The sequence below is a fragment of the Dendrobium catenatum genome, unplaced genomic scaffold (assembly GCF_001605985.2).
Source record: "Dendrobium catenatum unplaced genomic scaffold, ASM160598v2 fragScaff_scaffold_601, whole genome shotgun sequence".
Taxonomy (NCBI): Eukaryota; Viridiplantae; Streptophyta; class Magnoliopsida; order Asparagales; family Orchidaceae; genus Dendrobium; species Dendrobium catenatum.
In genome coordinates, this window is record NW_021319063.1 from 848108 (window position 1) to 869116 (window position 21009).

Consider the following 21009-nt stretch of genomic DNA (forward strand, 5'->3'; position numbering starts at 1 on the left):
AAAATGTGTTCCTTGGTGTATGCTATTTGCATAAGACAATTCTATTAATAGATGAGTACTTTGTTGAAATAAGTGAAAATTTAGAATAATGGAGATAGTTTTTAAAGGGGGCATTTAAATTAGTATGATAAAGATTTTGAATAAGCTAGGTTTAAGTATTCTTCAACCTTTATTGGAAAAAACACTGGTACATATGAGGACATATGCCGTTTAATATTATGTTTAATATGAAAAATTTGTTTGAGTTTTTTTGTAATAAGAGAATATTATGGAAGCTTAAATATATTTTTTGTACAACTGCAATGGTGCTTGATAGACTATATGGAGTGTTTGATGATAAAAATGTATCTAATAATCAAGTTGTTTTTTGGAGAAATGGAAATGCTAAGATGGATGCATGATAAAACTTGGAAGGATTGATGACAAATGATTAATGGGAGTATCCTTTTTGAAGTTAAGGTAGTATTTAGTTGTTTGGGCAGATATAATGGAGGTTAGATGTTGCCTTAATTAGAAGAATGATTTAATTCAATGTGGAAAGTTCATAGCCAAAATTTGAGATGTCTCGGAGTCATACCAAAATATTTACACAAAATATAAAGTTAATACCTACCTTATATGGTTAGAATAAATGGAATGATAATTCATTAAGCCTACCTTACATGGTTAGATGAAGGTTGGAAATTCAAATGAAAATTGAAAAGATTTGCTTATTAAAAAATTTTGTAATACATTAGTTTAAACTTTTCCTTTTTTCTTGGAACATTCGAACCTCTGACCTCTATTTTAGAGATTAAAGCCATATCACTAAGTGGTTGGTGGCTTGGTGCTTTAAACCACAACACAATATGAATATTTAGTGTAATTGAAGAAAACTCATTGTAATGCTTTTTGAAAAAAAAATGTAGCCTCTAGCTCTTTTGTCAAATATGTTGTGCAGGCTTGAGCTCTGTTTAAATTTGCGCAATAAGAGGCGCGCCTCTGCGCAATTTGACCCAAAAACGCCTCGAGGCTTATGCAATTCCTCTCCTGGCAGAGGCGTACGCCTCACTTGGTCTGAGGCGAGCCTCAGAGGCGCAATTGTGCAATTCTGGGTGAGGCGTACGCCTCATAGAACCGGCCCCACCCACTTAAAATGAAGCATTTTCTCCCCTTAATCCCGCACGGCTTCCAGGTTATCCCAAAATTTTCCTTCCCGCAGCCTGTGTTTGTGAAACAGAGGGGTTCCCACACCGTCGACTTCCCTTCCCGCCACCTCTCCCGCCGACGCCGCCTCTCTCCGGCGAACTTGAAGTGTCTGGCCGCCCTCTAGGAGTACTCCACAATCGATTTTAGGTATTTTTTTTAGTTTAGGGTTAGATTTTTCAAGTGAAAGAAAATCTAGGGTTTTTGATTTTTTTTGTGTGTTTTTGGATTTTTGCTTTAGGAAACATGGTTGGAGGCAAAGAAATGAGCACAATTTTATTTATCTGCTAAAACCCTTAAATTCTCATTAACGCAATTCTGCGTCCACGCCTCACACCGCCTCGAGGCTTACGCCTCGCCTCACGGACGAAAACCGCCTCGAGGCTTAATTACGCAATTTTAAACCTTGGGCTTTAGTTAGATTCTTTATGTCAACTTCAGAATTTTTTTTTCTTGGTTCAAAGCTTTGAAAGTCACATGGCAATTGAGTTTGGCATATGATTTGAAATTTTATCTTCTTAAGTTTTAATGCACATGAATTTAATTTGGCAAATGTTGTATGTTTTAATTTAATCTGTACTGTTAGGGTTGTGATTTATTGCAATCGTAATAGCATTTTTTTGTTATTTGCCTCATTTTTAAACTCGGCTCTTTAACAGATATTCCCTCTCAATATATTTTGTTAATTTTCTTATATTTAGATCAAATTTAAGAATCATAGTCTTTTTTAATGCTTCAAGGAGCTTGATATTTCTCCATGAATTTTCATTATTTATTGTATTTATTCCCATCCCCATATAGTGGGATAAAGGCTTGATGTTGTTATTGTTGTATTGTATTTTTTTTCATATTCAATTCTTCAAATAGTGATTTCAATATAATTTGATAAAAGTGTTGGGATAGTCTCTCAATGTATGGTAATTAGACATACAAGTTTGTTTAATTAAATTAAAGTAGTTTTGAAGTACTTTTTGAAGAGTGGAAGGCTGTAGTCACATCGTTGATGAATCTTTAGAGTTGAGATGAATGTAGGAGTCATGCATTTTTATCATATTCTTTTACATATTAAATTTTTTTAGTATGAATTTCATGATTTGCATAGCATGAGAGAAGAATGATAATGATTTTTCTTCATTTCATAAGCATACCATAAGTTAAACATCTAAAGATTCAAGATTATTATATCACAAACAATCGAGTTAGTTGAGCATGGGTAGGCTTTACTTATCAATTCAAAGAACATCGAGCAACTTAAGGGCTTCTTCCCTCTCTTCATTATTTTGGGATTGCGTTAGACATCCAGTCATATAAAAGGGTAAGGAAGAATCCTCTTTCTAAAGGTTCAAGGACCAAACAATTCTCATGGGTATTTTGAAAGGTCATGGAAGATACATGGACCTTAATGAAAAGAAGATGGGATAGCATTGACTTATTTATTTGAAGTGCTCATAGTAAATATCTTTTTTGTCTGTATTAATCTTCATCTACAGTGTGAGGACCTAACAAGTAATTTGAAGTTAGGAATAAATACGCCCTCAACCCACACAACCCTTTATGCTTATTGGATCCCTTATTAAAGGCAATTGACCATCTTTCTATACTGCCACATGAAGCCATGAAAGCTCAAATGTGGCCTTTTAATGAGAACAAACCTTCTTAATGGAATTTGCGAAATTATACTCGCCAAAAATGTTGATCCTTAAATGATCAGTTGAGCAAGATTTTCTAGTTTTATTTCTTTTTCAATTTTAGCTTTTTTAGGATATTCTAGTTTATTTGGAACATGCTTTTTTTATTTTATTTTTTATTTGGAACATGCTTGTGATGACGTGACCATTAGAATTAGGTTTGTCCTATGTTTTTATGATTAACTAATTTTTAAGTCACCTCCGGTTTTTTTGTTTTGGGCTTAAGTAGTTGGTTAGGGCTTGTTAACTATTTCAATGAACTGATTGGTTAGCTATTTAGTGAGCTATTTATTTTTAAGTTCTGTTGCTAGCCGATTCGTTTGGGTTGGTGAAAGTGTTATATGATCTCTGTAGCATAGTTTTGGCTGAAGAATTGTAAGAGATTTCATATAGCCTTGGTGGTGTGTATCCTTTTGTTGCTTTCTACAGCTATTCACGTGCTGTTTCTCTTATTTTGATTGGTTAGCTATTTGGCGAGCTATTTATCTTGTAGTTATGTTGCAGTGTTGATAGCCGATTCTTTTGGGTTGGTGTTAAGTGTTGTGTGATCTTTGTAGCATAGATTTGGCTGAAGAATTATAACCTATTTCATATAGCCTTGGTGGTGTGTATCCTTTTGTTGCTTTCTACAGCTATTCACGTGCTATTTCTCTTATTTTGATTCCAATATTTCAGCTTCTTTTGATTCTGCAATTTTTGTGTATATATAAGCCAACCGAATATCAGAGGCAAATGACTTATGGATATCAAATATTTATAAATGCAAAATCTTAGGAATGTAAATATCCAACTTTTGAACAATAAAATTGTATTATTTTTCTTTCAATCTTGGGGTTGTCAATTATTGACCCGACTTGACAACCTGACCCAAACCCGACACGGAAAATCCGGGTTAGGGTTGACCCGTTTAACAAACGGGTCGGGTTCAGGTTTCAAATTTTGACCTGTTTTAAAATGGGTCGGGTCCAGGTCAACCCGCTAACCCAAAATTGACTCGGCTGCCAAGTACCACATGGCGTTACCGGCCCTGCATAGTCGCATCTGCCACAACACTCCGTAGTCTCGCATCAACTGGCCCTCGCGTTGGCTGTCAAACCGCGGAGCGACGGAGCCGCATTGGTCGTCCCACCTCTCGTAGTCGCAACCGCAATCTCGCCCAGTTGACCCGCCTCGCGTAGTCGCATCTGCGTCGCCTAGTCTCCGATCTCGCCGACTCGCTCTAGCTCTCGCGTCGAACCGCGGAGCCGCACTACGTTGAATGCGCTCGAAGTGTCACAGGCACGCTTCGTCGCTCCGGTATCATTTTAGGCCCTAGCTCTTGCGGGTCGGGTCGGGTCAACCCGGTAACCCGCACAGGTCGGGTCCGGGTTGACAAACCTGACCCGTCTACAAAACCAAATCGGGTTAGTGTCAACCCGTTTACGGCCGAGTCAAGTCGGATTTGACCCGAACCCGTCCCGTTGACCGGAATTGACACCCGTACTTCTGGGATTCATTCAAGTGCAATAGATAACATCTTGGGTGAGTTATCTCTTTTTATTGAATGCGGCCTAAATTTTCTCTAGATCATTAACTTTTTCTTTTATCAATTATTCTTTAATATTTATTTATTCGTGTTTCAAAATTCTTGACTTAGATCAAATTTATTACAAGTAGGATTTTGGCTTGAGGAAAAAATTCAATTTATTCTTGATTTTTTGTGTTATGAATTTCTTGTCCATTTCTTAAGTTTAATCAATGGCTAAACTTTTCTTATTTCTATGTTTCATCTAAGAAATTTTTTCTGTATTTATTGTTCTTTAGTTTGTGATTCGTAGTTCATTTGCATCAAGAAACCCTAGTCCCTTCAGCTATTTTGCATCAATTTGATAGCTTATGATTACACCATCAGTTTAATCAATGGGTAAACTTTTCTTATTTCTATGTTTCATCTATTTTGCATCTTATTTGACCAATTGGTAATGTTACCATAAAATATATATTTCTTATACCTTAGATGCATAGTAGATATGATAGCTAGTGCTATGATTTTTCTAGAACTGTTTTTTAGGGTGATAATCATTAAGTGAGAATTAGAGAGATTGTTGATTGAAAATTTGCTTTTAAAATTGAACACAGTTAATATGAATGGTTAGTGGCACCTTTAGGTTGATAGTATTTTTATGCAAATGGTGCGTTGTGTTCTGCGATCTTTCATTGGAAAATTTTGTTGCCTACTTAGATGATATTTTGATGATTAACAAGATAAGAGATGATCATTTTGTTCATCTATGAAAAGTTTTGGTGTTTTACAAGCAAATAAGTTGCATTTGAAATTTGAAGAAATTTTGCTTTATGACACCATTTGTGATCTTTTTAATACTGATTTGAAGATGAAGGAATTTCTTGGCTTACTAAATTTTTTAATACCGTTTTGAAGACTACAAAGATGTCAGATCAGTGGAGAATGAGTGTGTTAATTCTTATTGTTAAGAATAAAGGTGATGCACATGAGTGTGTGAATTAGAGAGGAATTAAGTTAATGTGTCATACTTTAAAACTATGGGAGCGAGTTATGGAGCGTAGGTTGCGGTGTGATACTAATGTTTTTCAAAATCAATTTTGATTCATGCCGGGTAGGTCTACTATGGAGGTCATACATTTATTGAGAGGTTTGATGGAGAAATATAGAGAGAATAAGGAGGATCTACATATGATATTTATTGATTTAGAGAAAGCATTTGATAAAGTTCCAAGAGAATTGCTATGGAGAGTTCTTGAAAAGAAAGGAGTTAATAATGCTTATATTCAAATCATTAAAGATATGTATGCAGGAGCTATTACTTGTGTTCAAACACAAGGTGGTTTGACCAAGTATTTTCCTATTTTGGTTGGATTACATCAAGGATCTGCCTCAAGTCCATATCTTTTTGCTTTAGTCATGGATGTTCTCACTAGACATTTGTAAGAGGATGTACCTTGGTGTATGCTTTTCTCTGATGATATTCTTCTTGTTGATAAGACTAGAGAGAGAGTTGAAGGTAAACTTGAATTATGGAGGTCAACTTTAGAGTCTAAAGGTTTTCTCTTGAGTAGATCTAAAAATGAATATATAGAGTGCAATTTTAGTAGCAATAGACCTAGTGAGGGGATTACGATTTTGGGCGATCAAATCATTAATAAGAGTACAAATTTTAGATATATTGAATCTATTGTTCATAATGATGATGAAATTGATGGGGATATTATCGATAGAATTCAAGTTGGATGGTTGAAGTGGAGGAATGCATCGGGCTTATTGTGTGATAGAAAAATCCTCTCAAACTTAAGGGAAATTTCTATAAGATTGTAGTGAGACTTGCAATGCTTTATGGTGCAAAATGTTGGCCATTAAATGAGAAACATAATATGAAGTTAAGTGTTGCACAGATGCGAATGCTCAAGGTGGATGAGTGGCTTTACTCTTAGAGATAGGATATGAAATGAATACATATGTGAAAAGGTTGGAGTAGCTCCAGTGGAAAATAAGATTAGAAGAGTCGCCTTAGATGGTTTGGTCACATAAAACGGCGGCCTTCTGATGACCTGATTAGGAAAGTATATGTATTAGATTTGACTTATGTTAAGAAAGGTAGAGGTAGACCTAAAAAGACTTGGTTAGAAAATATTAGAAATGAGCTTTCTTTATTAGATTTAGATGAGCATTTGACTCTTAACATGACACAATGGAGAAAAAGGACTTATGTAGCCAACCCCACATAATGGGATAAAGGCTTGTTGTTGTTGTAGTATTTATATGTTGGTGGTGTTGTGGGGCATTTTGGGATATACTAGTCATTGGTCATGATTGATGATATTACTGGCCTAGTTGTAAGCTCATAGTTTCATAATATAAAATTTTTCAAACTATTAAGGGGAAAGGAAAAAAAAGGGGCTTTATATACCTTTGCTTATTCCATAAGAGCTAGGAGGATTTAAATTTGGGATTTGTAACAGGATTACCACAAAATTTAATGAAGCATGATTGAGAAGCTATGACATTAATTCAACCTTCAACATACTGTTTTTTTGACTTTATTCCATGAACATGATTTCAATGTAATTAATTCTTCTTTTTTAGCAACTCCTTGTGAATTCACTTCTAGTACTTCGGTAGACAATTTTTCATTATTTGTTCTTGAAGTTGTATTTAATGATGAAATTGTGTCTACTATTGATGTGTTTATAATGTATCTTGTGCATTAACGTGATAGACCTGTTTATAATGATTCTTAGATTACAGTGCTAGAAATGCAACATTTATTTTGTGATTTGCTTGTCGAATTAAATACTGAACTTATTGGAACTAGTTTTTTTAAGGTGAATATATTTGATATGGATTTGAAGGTTTATACTTATCACAACTGCAAATATGATGTGCTACAATAAGCAAATTAATAGGTTGATACTCTATGGGCTAATTTTTACTTGCTATATTTTGTCGTTTGTAGTTTTGATGTTTTCATCTTATTTGAAAGCATGCCTGTGATGATGTAGTTTTATGAGATCAAGTTGTGCTCTCTATTTTTTGAATTCTTTGGCTTGATTGCTTTGTTGGTTGGTTTAGTCATCGAGGCATTAGCTTGCTACTGGGTTAACTAGTTATGCACTGAATTCACTAGTTCTATCCTCATTGCTTGTTGTTTGTTCATTGCTTTTTAAAGTTGTTTTTTTTTCTTTGTTCAATTCTTCTGGTTAATCCTTACAATAGAGTTCAATCACTAGCAGTTTGGGTAGTTGGTGCCGTTGATTGATTCTGATAGCATGAAAATGATGTTAGTTCCTGTGGTGTTTTATCCATTTTCGCTATTTGTTTGCTAAGTTTTGTGTTCTTTATGGATTACATGTACATCTTCTCTTACGCTGCTATATATGCGATTATAATGGCTAGCAGTGTCAATGAAGGTTTAAAATTTTTTGTGATTTTAAATGTTTGAAAATTATCAGCGTAAAACTATCATTCCAGGTCTCAAGTCCTGGATGAGAAAAGTGGAGAGTTATGTTAGGTGGTCGATAGTCAACATAAAATTTGTCGAATAATCATGACATAAATCCTTTAATATATTGTGTTATTAATAGGACAATGGAGAAAAATGATTAATGTAGCCGACCCCACATATTGGGATAAAGGCTTGATTTTGTTGTTGTTGGATAGTTTAAAAATTGTCGGGCAAAGAAAACTTGAGGAAGTTTGTAAATAAAATAATTTAGGCATGATGCAGGAACTTTTGGCTTAATAAAATTCAAATTCTTTTGGGCTTACATATTGGATATTGAATTTTTCAAGTGAGGTGTATAGGGGTGTCAAAAACCCAGTTCCAACCCTAAAATTCTTGGTTTTGGTTGACTCATTTATCAATCGGGTCAAATTCGGGTTTGAAAATCCTACTCATTTAATAAACGGGTTGGTTCCAGATCAACTTGCCAACCCAAAATCAACTCGATTTTGACCTGGATCCGACCGATTTACGGATTTGGCTAAAGAAGCACGTGAAATCCAAAAGGGGAGAGGCAGGGAGATAGGATGGGAGGCGGGAATGCAGGATTTTCTTTCGTACTTTCATTCGCCGTTTCGGTTTGTCACTTGGCCATTCAGATCTGTGGCTTAGTGCGCTATGAGTGAAAGCGGAAATGCGAGAAAGTGGTGGGCCTAGCAAGCAGAAGCAGATTTACGGGATTTGGTCGAAGAAGCGTGCGAAATGGAAGAAAGGCGGGAAAGAGGGCAAAAGTGAACAATTGAGCGGGGAGTTGGCCAAAGAAGCGTGCGAAATGGATTATTGGAATTAACAAAAAATAAAATAAAAATAACATGTTGTGTATTGTGTCAGGTTGACCCGAGTTTGAATCGAGTCAGGTTCTGGTCTAGGTCTAGGACCTGTTTACTTAAACGGGTTGGGTTTGGGTTGGGTCAGATGACAGTGGGTCATTTTCATGTTGGACCCAAACCTGACCCGAAAGTCTATTTTGACCACTAGCGGCGTACAAGCGATTATCAATATCTTGAGAAAGTTATCTTGTTGCACTAGCTTGAGGCATGATTTTTTGCTGGGTGAATTCTTAACTTGTTCTTTAGCATTATTTATAATTGGTTTGCAAGTATGCTTGATTTTATTCAAATCTTATACGGATTTCTTTTTGCGGTTTGAATCGGAATTGATCTTTTATGGATTATGTGCATGTTTTCTATTGTGTTGCTAGTCATGCAATTACATTGCCTAGCAGTTCTGGTGACACTTAAGAATTTTTTTATTTTATTTTAAGGGTTTGAAAATTGTTGAATTAGGAATACTTGAGGATGTTTATAAATAAAGTAATTTGAGACATGATTTTGAACTTTTGGCTTGATAAAAAATTCATATTATGTCGAATATTGGGTGTGCTTTGTTTTTCGCTTGTTGAATTCTTATTTTGTTCTTTTACACATTTGTAATTGGTTAGCAATTATGTTTAATTTTAGTCAAATCTTTATGGGTTTCTTGTTGCAGCATCAATTTTAATTGATTTGTGGATTTTGGTGGTTTCAGTTAGGGCTGTCAATTCGTGTCGACGGGTCGTGTTCGGGTCAGACCCGAATTTGACCCGGCTGTCTCTGACCCGAACCAGACACACCCGAATCAAGTTTCGGGTTGATTCTCCGAACCCTAACCCGACCATGATCGGGTTCGGGTCAACACGACCCGACACTGAAATCTTAAATGCATGAAAATTTTATACTTTGAAAAATTAATTTGCCAATAAATAAATTATATTGAAGAAATCAGAGCAACACAACAGTGAAAAATTACTTTAAATTTTTAATTTGGCAATTTACATTGATTACAAATTTCAAACTACAAACTAAATAATTTACAAACAAACTTAAATTACATTTCTTAGTTCTTATACCAGCTACACGCCTACACTTCATCTTGATTCTTGAACCCTTGAAGAATGAAGATAACATAACATTTTTTCAACTTGAATTAGCAGCAAAATAAAAATGGTTAAACAATAAACACTTAAAGCTTAAAAGTAATAAACAAATAGAAATGATAAAATTCCAAATAATGAGATTGCATAATTTTATAACTAGAAAGTTTTATTTGAATAGCTCAGGTAAACCCTCTAAATCTCCAACACATTTAGCTACTTTTTAGTCTCCAACATATTTGATTTTTCTAACTATTACCATCCAAGGCGGTAGTTTGCATTAAACTTAATGAATTAATAAAGTATCTGCTCTTGAATTTAGGCATTTAGCTAACGCAAATGCCACCCGATTGCAATAGTATTAACCAACACACGACGGCTATCACTTTCTGTTTATAAGGTTTTTCATCATTGCTTGAGCTTTCATAGTTATACCCTTTAGCCTTCACCTTAATTCATCAAAAAGATTAGTTCATTAGGCTTTAGAATATTAGATTATAAGCAACCAGCAACCTCATGCTAGAGAAATAGAGAATCAGAAATCAGAAAATACAATAGCAACAACAACAGGGTAACCAGCCATGAGCTAACCAACAGTGACTACACCCAACAAGGCAACAACCAACCAGGTAACAACCAACAAGGTTAATGTCTTAATGACAAGATACAAAATTCATGCAACAGTGACAGCACCCAACAAGGCAACAACCAACCACCCACCATTTCGGGAAACAACCATGAGCCAACCTAGCAGATGTTTAAAAACAGCATAGACATATACCAAAAATGTCCAAAAAAGATAATAGGTTGCATCAACCGCCAACCAGTGACCATCCAGGCCAGAACAACAACTCAACAAGCAGTTCATTGTTAGCAGAAGAAGATGCATTTCATTTAAAAAAACATAATAAAAGTTCCTCCCAACTCCGCAACACCAACTAGGCAACTCTATTAGCTGAACATTTGGCATCTTCGCTGCCAGTTTATATAATACCTAAGTTTATGATGTCCTTAGTTACACCCTCAAGTTCTGGATCATTCATAACTACAAAAAAAAACTAATATACTTTTAACATGAAGTTAGAAAGAAGTTGATGTAAATATTTAGAACATTTACCATTATCTCCATATAACCAATCTTTACTGCACACTAAGGCTTCAACAATGTCAGGTTTTAAAGCACTTCTATATTGATCCAAAATTCTACCACTATTACTGAATGCACTTTATGAAGCAACTATGGAAATGAGAATGCATAAAACATCTCTAGCCATAGCGGCCATTTCACGATACCTGTATTGGTTACCTTTCTAAAAATGTAATATGTCTAACTTAACCTTCCTATCAATTTTTTGTTCTTCAAGATACATTTCAAGTTGTGACTTCTTAGCCATAGTAATTTCCTCTTCAAATGAGTCATAATCCTAGTTATGAATGCCACCATAAATGTACAAAGTAAGTTAATGAAAAGTTACTAATGTTTATTAAATGAATGAGAAATAATATTACCTGAAGAAACTGTGATTTTATAATTGGAGGAAAAGTCTTTGAGCTATCAACTTGAGAGCTAACTGAGGATAATGAGGACTGCTCATCGACGGTTTGTCGGTCCACCTTCTCATAGTTTGAAAATAATGCAAATATCTTATCCCTAACCTTCTTTGTTTCAGTTATGTAATCACCTCCATATAATTTTTTATAACATTATTCAACAAATGTGAATTTGTACCAAAGATCCAAGATAACCGCTATTGCCAAGATATCACAGAAATCAAACCATTACTTCTCAAAATTTACTAACATCTTTGTTGCAATATTTCTGATGTACTCAATACCATAAGACCATTCATGCTTAAGTGCTGCATAAGTCGTAGATACACAAGGGAAGAACAAATTTGAAGTAGGATACTTAGTGCCTGAGAATGTACAAGTAATCTCATAAAAAGGAGCTAGAAACTTGCAAATATTCTCCAACATATCCCATTCAGTATTACTAGGACAAGTTTTGAAGTTAGAGTCAAGTAGTTCCAAATATTGGAAGGCACGTTTGTAATAAATAGCTGAATCAAGCATAATGAATATCGAATTCCACCTTGTAGGCATATCTTGTCTTAATCCTTTCTTTGAGCCAAGATAACTTTGTTTGACACATTCCAATTTTTTTTTTTCTAGCTTGTGAACCTTTCACATATTTTATACTTTCTCTAACATTAAGAATAGAGATATCAACCTCCTTCAATCCCTCTTACACGATAAGATTCACATGAGCACAACATCTTATATGGAAAAATTCACCCTCACACAACAGTGCACCATGCAAATTTAATTTGTTTCTTAAGAATTCAACAGAAACATTGTTAGCTGAAGTATTGTCGAGAGTTGTACTGAATATTCTATTATGAATTTTCCATTCAGTTAAAAAATAGTGAAGCTTCTCACACAAAGCAATACCATCATGTGGTGGTGGCATAAAACCTTTTTTTTGTTTTGCAACAATCAGTTGTTATCAATGAAATGTGCAGTCAAGCAAATGAACCCATATGTATTAATTGATGTTCATAAGTCAGAAGTCAATGAAACTCTACTGCTACATTTTAGAATCTCCTTTGAAGAAGACATTTCTCTTTATTAAACATCTTTTTGCAATCACTTCTAGCAGTGTTTCTAGATACTATTTGCAGATCACGACGGAGATAATGCGACAATGAATGAAGACCAGACCATTCAACACACTGAAAAGGAAGATCATTCATGATTATGCATGCAGTGAATAACTCACAAAACTCATGAATGTCAAACGTAGATTCAGTCATAGAGATAGTCGAAGTAGCATTTGACTGTAGAATAAGTTGCCAATGTCACGAGTCTCTTTTTTTACAATTTTGTATATGACATCTTAAATTGCTAATGCCATACTTGCTATCACACTAATATATTGCCCCACATTTTCTACATTTAAATCTCTGCTTGCCATCACTTGGAAGGGGTAACATCTCATAATAACCCCAAACTGTTGAACACATTCTTCATCTTTTCTTAGTGGAAGACAGGTCATCTCCATCTTTTTCATTAATATTACACAAATCATCATCATCATTTTCAATGTCAACTAAAATAAGAGCATTTCCTACTTGCACATTCTCAATGAATGGAGTATTTTCTACCACTGTGTTAGAATCCTCCATCTATTCAACAACAACATTATAGAAAAAACTATTCAATCACAAACTAATACATGACTCCACCCTCCAACAACGACAATATATAAAAAAATTATGACAATAACAACATTATTACATTAAATAGCATTTAAATGGTTTAGCTAAAAGCCCAAGGCTACAGCCTACAGGTAACTCCACATGACCACAACGACACAACACACGACTACAGGTCGCTCCACAGTCCACAAGAAATAACTTAAAGTCTTAAACATAGCTAAAAGCGTAAAATCAATTAAGAAATCAATTACATAACGACTACGAACATGAACAGAGCGACAAAGGGTGAAAGCGATTTCGGTTAAACTCAAATATTGTTAATCATGTAATCATACATAAATAAAATCTTTAAAATCAGTAAAGAATAAAGAAAATAAGTGATAAACCATCTCTAGGGTTTGCTAATCACGAAAGCATCACTTAGGGTTTCGGCTTGAGAACCTCAAAAAGGAAAATAAAATATTGTTAAATCTGAAAATTCATAATAAAGAGTACATATCTTGCCATTTGCCAAGCAATCATCCTATCACCACATTATATCAAAAAGATCAAAAGGAATTCCGGTTCTCCATATATGACGACATGGGGAGAGAACGAGACTTCAAGGGGAGAAGGAGACTTGAATTCAGAATTCATCACCTACGATTCTTGAGAAATCGATCCAACAACAACCGCTAAATCACGGAGAAGGCAGAGGAAAAGCGGAAAAATAGGGCAAGGGCCTCCAGCACGTAGAGCCGCAGAGGAAAGGCGAAGTGGCGAACTAGAAGTCTCGAATCGAATGACTGAATGGGATAAGTAATTTAAGGCTTGACCCACTGAGTGATCAGTTAACCTAATTCCACGGTTCCGTCTATTTGGGCGAAGCGGCGAACTCGAGCGGCCGAGCTGGCTGTAACGGGTTGAAATTGGGTCAACTTCGTGTTTACATGTTGACCTGAACACGTCCCGAAACCCAAACCGGGTCAGATTCTCTAATCCGAACACGACCCGTTTGTTACCCGGGTCGACTCGAACACAGATTTTTCCGTGTCGTATCTGGGTCGGGTTTCGAGCCGTGTCGAATATTGACAACCCTAGTTTCAGTGTGATGTACATGCATTATCAATATTTAGGTAAAGTTTTCTCCTTGCGTTAGTGCAAGGCTTGGTTTTTCGCTTGTTGAATTCTTATTTTGTTCTTATAAACATTTGTAATTGGTTCGCAAGCATGGTTGATTTTAGTCAAATCTTCTATATGTTTCTTTTTTGCCGCATTAATCTTTATTGATTTGTGATTTTTGTTTGTTTTAAAATTTTCACCTAATTTTATTGATTTGAGTGGTTGTTAAATAATCTTTTGGCATGGCTTTCTCTTATTTTAAGTTTACATTAACAAAATAAATTCTAGTTTAAATTGATGGCCTTTGAATTTGCAAATTCAAATCCAATTTTGTGATTTTCTTACATTTTATTATTTAGTTGAGAAAATGACCACAATGGTCCCTTGACTTTTAATGAAGGATCAAAATTGTCCCCAATTATATTAAAGAACCATTTTGGTCTCTTAACTCCTTAAAGATGAATCAAAATAAATCTTTGATGGGACTGTTTTAGTTCCTCTTTTAAGGAATTGAGGGACCGAAATGTTCATTTAATATAGTTGGGTTTCACTTTTGTCCTTCATAAAGAGTTAAAGGATTTTTTTTATCCTGTTTTAATGCAATTTGCATTTCTTAAAAAAAAAAAAAAAAAAACTCCATATCTTCTGAAATGTGACAAAGCACAAGATTCATGTTATGATTTATTTGGTCTAGGGGCATCTTATGTTGCTTAGAGAATTTGTTCTTTATTTTGACCATCATGCCTTTACACATTTTTAACTATAAAATGATTTCGATATTTAAAGTTTATTGAGTTTTTTTTTTTGACATATCAGGGCTTAAATAACAGCTCAGTTGTTTTCATCAAAGATTTATGATTAAATATGCTTATTCATATACGAGAATATCTCTTTGTATTCTTGATTTATCTTTAAGAGGTTTTCTAATTTATAATAGCATGTTGGTCGTGTTGTGGGAATGTTGTGTGATAGAAATATCCTCTCAAACTTAAGGGAAATTTCTATAAGATTGTAGTGAGACTTGCAATGCTTTATGGTGCAAAATGTTGGCCATTAAATGAGAAACATAATATGAAGTTAAGTGTTGCATAGATGAGGATGCTCAAGGTGGATGAGTGGCTTTACTCTTAGAGATAGGATATGAAATGAGTACATATGTGAAAAGGTTGGAGTAGCTCCAGTGGAAAATAAGATTAGAAGAGTCGCCTTAGATGGTTTGGTCACATAAAACGGCGGCCTTCTAATGACCCAATTAGGAAAGTAGATGTATTAGATTTGACTTATGTTAAGAAATGTAGAGGTAGACCTAAAAAGACTTGGTTAGAAAATATTAGAAATGAGCAAGCATTCTTTAGATTTAGATGAGCATTTGACTCTTAACATGACACAATGGAGAAAAAGGACTTATGTAGCCGACCCCACATAATGAAATAAAGGCTTGTTGTTGTTGTTGTGAAAAAAAAAGTCATTTTTTTACTATTATTTGACTTATTTTTACTTGGTCCAAAATATAATTCCTGTTTTTATTGAAGTATGATATGTGAATTGTTTATTTGTTTTGATTGTTTACTAACAATGAAACAATATGGTCACAACAAGGTTTCATTTAAGAAGATGATCATTAAATAGTATGTGTGCTACATAACTTTTATTAACACTAACTAGGTCAATAAGCAAATTTAGGTGTAATAGATAATTTTGCGGCATGATTGCAGAGTGGGAAGTGAAGTTGTGATTTGAGCGGAGAGCGAAGACATGATTGAATGTGCTATTATGAATGATTGGTTTTTTTATAAAATCAGGGCAGGAACTCCTCAAGACTCTCTGCTTAGAGTAAAGTGCCTTCAAGCTCCAGCTTTTAATGGTCAATTTTTTTTTTCCATTTCAGTCGGGTTCATTAGTTTGCCCGTCCATTGCATAAGTCTATTTTGAATTAAGTGTTTTTTTTCCGTAGTTTTGTAATGTCCACTTTATTTTTTATGTGACAGCTGAGGTTTGTTGAACTACAGAAATTAGGAACATATGAACTTCATATATATATTTTTGTTTGGTTGAGCGATACGCTAGTAGTGCTCTGACATCATCTCTTTTCATGGTTCAAATTATTTAGATTGCTCCTTATATTTTTATGCCTATTAGGGATTTTTTTAACTTCATTGACTCATTTGTCGTTATGGAAATGCACTGCAAAAAATCTCTGCTGAAAAACGTAGCTTGGCCCTCGCTTTAGGTATCACTTGTCATGACTAATTTTGTAGAGAAAATACTTTTTGATTGTACTTTTTTTTCCTTACAGTTCTATTCAAATTGAACATTATCACTGCTATGGTTTTCTTTCAAGTTCTGTCATGCTTTTTGAAATGTACTTGCTGTTTTATATGTATAATCTGTTACTAGGTCTATCATTTTTTGTGATCATACGTTTTCACAGATCATATTCTACTAAATGTTGTTAATTTCTTTTACTGTAACATGACCAGACTGTTCTTTGTACTAGTGTGTTTTCTATTGCTATTCTACTTAAGATTTGAAGTTTAGATTCTGTTAAATTTGATTAAGTTTTTCAGGTACTTTTGTAGGCCCTTGAACATTGTCACTCTCAAGGCATCATGCACCGAGATGTCAAGCCTCATAATGTCATGATTGATCACGAACAACGAAAACTTCGTCTTATTGATTGGGGTTTAGCAGAGTTCTATCATCCTGGGAAGGAGTACAATGTCAGAGTTGCTTCGAGGTTCTCTTTTTCTCTTAATTCATATCACTGATATGTACTTTTTTAATGAATGATATATTTTAATTTGAGAAATGTCTATCCTATATTATAAATTATCATCACACAGTGAGCACTAAACCCTTGCTGGCAAATCATGAATTGTACATTTAGGTCAAATTCTGAGTATACCATCAAATAATTGTCATCTTGTTGATATTAATTTAGCTTTTGGAAGGTTGTTGCAGTAAGCGAGATAAAGATGTTAAGAAGTGGGATGAAATCATTATGTTACAATTGATAATCAAATATGATCCTTGAGATCAATGTGTAAAATTAGCACCAGAGTTTCAAACTATATGTTACAAATGAGGATTTGAATGGAATAAGAGGGAAAAGCTTGAATTTTATTGTACACTACAATTCCTATTTATAGATCTAAACAAGATATTTAATAAGAAAACAAATAACTACATAATAATGAAATATAACTCTTCTAGTCTTCTTAAATCAGTTGTCCATCTATGGAAGGTGTTTAACGTGATTGAGGCGGGCTTCCCACGGATCTCTCCTTGTAGTCGTGGGATTAACATGAGGATGAGAGATTGAGGTTTAACACTCCCCCTCAAGCTGGGAGTATAGATCTGTCATTCCCAGCTTGTAGGGGTGTCAATATTTGACACGACACGAAAACCCGACTCGAATCCGATCTAGGAATTTCGGGTTTGACTTGACCTGATTTCAAAATAGGTTGGGTCCGTGTTCTAAAATTCGACCCATTTGAAAAATGGGTCGTGTTCGGGTTGACCTAACGGGTTGCCGGGTCAACCTGCAAACCCGTTTAAAATGTGCTGCCTGCACTGCCCCCGCTGCCTGCGAACCTGCCCCAACTGCCCGCGCCCTGTCCAGTATTCCACTCGGAAACCAATTTAATATGCTTTGAAAGCAAAAACAACAAATAAAAAAACAACAGTAAAACTGAAACGGTGGCTGATTTTGTATTAATACTTTAAACAAGAAATAACAAGATACAAGTGATATACAACGCAAGAGGTAGATCGACTCTCCCAAACAACCTAGACGTCGCTAGGAAGCCTCCAAGAAAAACTACAATAGAAAATCCAATAAAAACCCTTTAATTAATTCCTTTATCTTTTTCCTTACATATGGAATTATAGATTTGATGGGCCCCACAGGGGGGGCCGAAACCGCTATTGTTGCTGCTGGTCCAACTCTTGCTGGATCAATTGGCTGAGCTGGTCCCCTCCCGTGTCAAAATCTCAAAAAGGCTTTATAAAATCTAACAATTTAGCCACATATATATTTATTAAGTTATTTAATTTCAGTTTAAATTACAATCAATAAATTTTATCCATTTAAATTCTTCCTTTTTAAATTCAGTTTGTAGTTGATTCCATCACAACATTGAATCCTTTTACGAGCCATCTATAAAAGTACTAATATTCATGTCATGAATGCAAGTATTTGTTGACCATTATTAATTTCCATAACTTTGTCATATTATTAGATGCATTAAATCCTAAACAAATCATATATTGTATCTTGAAACAATAATTTTTTTTTCATATTAAAATGTCACTTTTTCAGTTTTAAAAACTTCAAAACTTTTCTACGATGCAGTAAATGATCATCCATCATCTTAGCATATATCAAAATATTTTCATAGTACACAATAATGAACTTGTCAACGAAAGATCGTAAACTATAGTTCATATTTCAAAAAAGTAATAGGTGTATCAATCACTCCAAAATCCATCATCAATTATTCATATAATCTATCATTGACTTCAAAGAAAGTTTTGGATTAATCAACCTTTAATTCTCTTTTGATGATAACCACATCTCAAATCAATTTTGAAAAAGATCATTGTATCGGTTAGCATATCTTTCATATCATTCACGCATGATTTAGAAAATCAATATTTGGTGGTAATAATTTTAATGTCTATCTTATCCACACATTCACAAATTATCATATTTGTGAGATGTTTGTTAACTACCCCAAGCTTAAGCACAGTTGGATGCTTGCTTGTGTTTGGCTCGTTTGATTTTTTTTTTTTTTTGAAATCATCTCGTGTTAAAAAATTGTTCATATACGTTTTGTTATTCTTCATATTGTTTGTTCAAAAATGGCTCGTGTTTGATTAAAAATTTTGAATATTGAAACTTTTTAGTATAAGATGCATTCACAACTCACAACTAGGGATTAGAATCCTGTTAAAATTTTTAAAAACCTTTTAAATCATTTATGGTGATCAAAATACCCCCTTAGGATTCACACCTTGCACGGTACAATATGGCTTAGGGTTACAAGCTGAACCACGCAAAGAATTAAACTAGGCAAAAGAGCTGACTTTTATTGTTTATAAATAGTACAATTCCAAACTTCCAAACTATTTGATACTAATTGAACTTGTCATTATTTAAGATGGTTTGATGCGGACATCCAACCGTCCATGCCAATCCGAGGAGGAGCTGAAGATCGACGACCGAGATCACTTTGTTTTATTTTCATTTATTAAGTGTATTTTAATTTAGTTTCGCAATTTCCCTTTTTACCCTCTTGTCTTATGTAAGCCCAATGGGCAAATGTGTCTTTTAATTTCTTTTGAAGCCTATATATAGAGGCCCCTTCTCATGTATTAGGTATGATGGAATTATAATAAAAAAAATTTGCGTTTTGCACTTGGGTTCTTTGGGAAGAACGTTAGTGAAATCCCTATGGGAGGGAGTCGGAGTTTCCACCAGCCGCAGGATGGGTCCAATGTTTAAAATTGTGTATTCGGGTATTGAGGCGTTTTTCATTCGTGAGGCGAGGCGTAAGCCTCAAGGCGTTTTGAGGCGTAAGCCTCAAAATCAAAAGATTGCGTAAACAGAAAATGATAAATTTTTTATATACTAATGAATGAATAATATAAAACATAAAAAAGCATAAGATATGAAGTGAAATCAAAATATCCCAATAACAAAACAACATGAAATATAGTTCAACTCAAAATTGTATCTTTCCCAAATCTCAGTATTTTTTTCATTAACATATAATTCCAATTTTTAAAAATAAATAGCAATGACATATCACATAAGAACTCATAAGTCATCATCATTGTCATCAATAAGGGGTTCTTCATTTGAATCATCATTATGATGAACTGCTTTCTTCCCTTCTTCCTCTCTCATAGAGTCTAATGTCGGGCATTTGCTTCAAGATTTACGTAAGTTTTAATATATATAGCGTGAAATGTAAGCCTCATGCAAGTGAGGCGACGCGGGCCTCAACCAAGTTGAGGCGCAAGCCTCATAAAAAAAATACTCGAGGCGTAAGCATCGAGACGTTTTTTACTGGAATTGTGCAAAGGCGAGCCTCATATTGTACAATTTTAAACCATGATTGTATCTTGAAACAACAATTTTTTTCATATTAAAATATCACTTTTTTAGTTTTAAAAACTTCAAAACTTTTCTACGATGCAGTAAGTGATCATCCATCATCTTAGTATATATCAAAATATTTTCATAGTACACAATAATGAACTTGTCAACGAAAGATCTCAAACTATAGTTCATATTCCAAAAAAATAATAGGTGTATCAACCACTCCAAAATCCATCATCAATTATTCATATAATCTATCATTGACTTCAAAGAAAGTTTTGCATTAATCAACCTTTAATTCTCTTTTGATGATACCCACATCTCAAATCAATTTTGAAATAGATCATTGTATCGGTTAGCATATCTTTCATATCATTCACGTATGATTTAGAAAATCAATATTTGGTGGCAATAATTTTAATGTCCATCTTATACACACATTCACAAATTATCATCTTTGTGAGATGTTTGTTAACTACCCCAAGCTTAAGCAAAGTTGGATGCTTGCTTGTGTTTGGCTCGTTTGATTTTTTTTTTTTTTTGAAATCATCTCGTGTTTCAGCCAAATTTTTTGTTTTCCCCTGAAGTGAGTTGCTGTCCAGGATTGGAAGCTTGAGGACCTGCTGTCCAGAGCTTTCCACACGTCCAAATGTGCTGCTCCTGTTGTTTGATTGCTGTCCAGTGTCCGAACTGCTGCCTTCCTGAAATTTTGCTTGCTGTCCACTTATTCCAGCATGAATATCTTGCTGTCCAGCACTTTGGAAGATCAGAAATTGCTGTCCCA

At 34.4% G+C, this 21009-nt stretch overlaps 1 protein-coding gene across 1 annotated transcript in view; it reads left to right on the top strand.

Annotated features, from left to right (window-relative positions):
* LOC110116314 (casein kinase II subunit alpha-like) overlaps positions 1-21009 on the top strand; it is a 46752-nt gene that overhangs the window by 15036 nt on the left and 10707 nt on the right. Inside the window, exon 4 of the mRNA XM_020849847.2 lies at positions 16699-16856. Within this exon, the coding sequence (XP_020705506.1) occupies positions 16699-16856 (158 nt within the window). The remainder of the gene's footprint in view (positions 1-16698; positions 16857-21009) is intronic.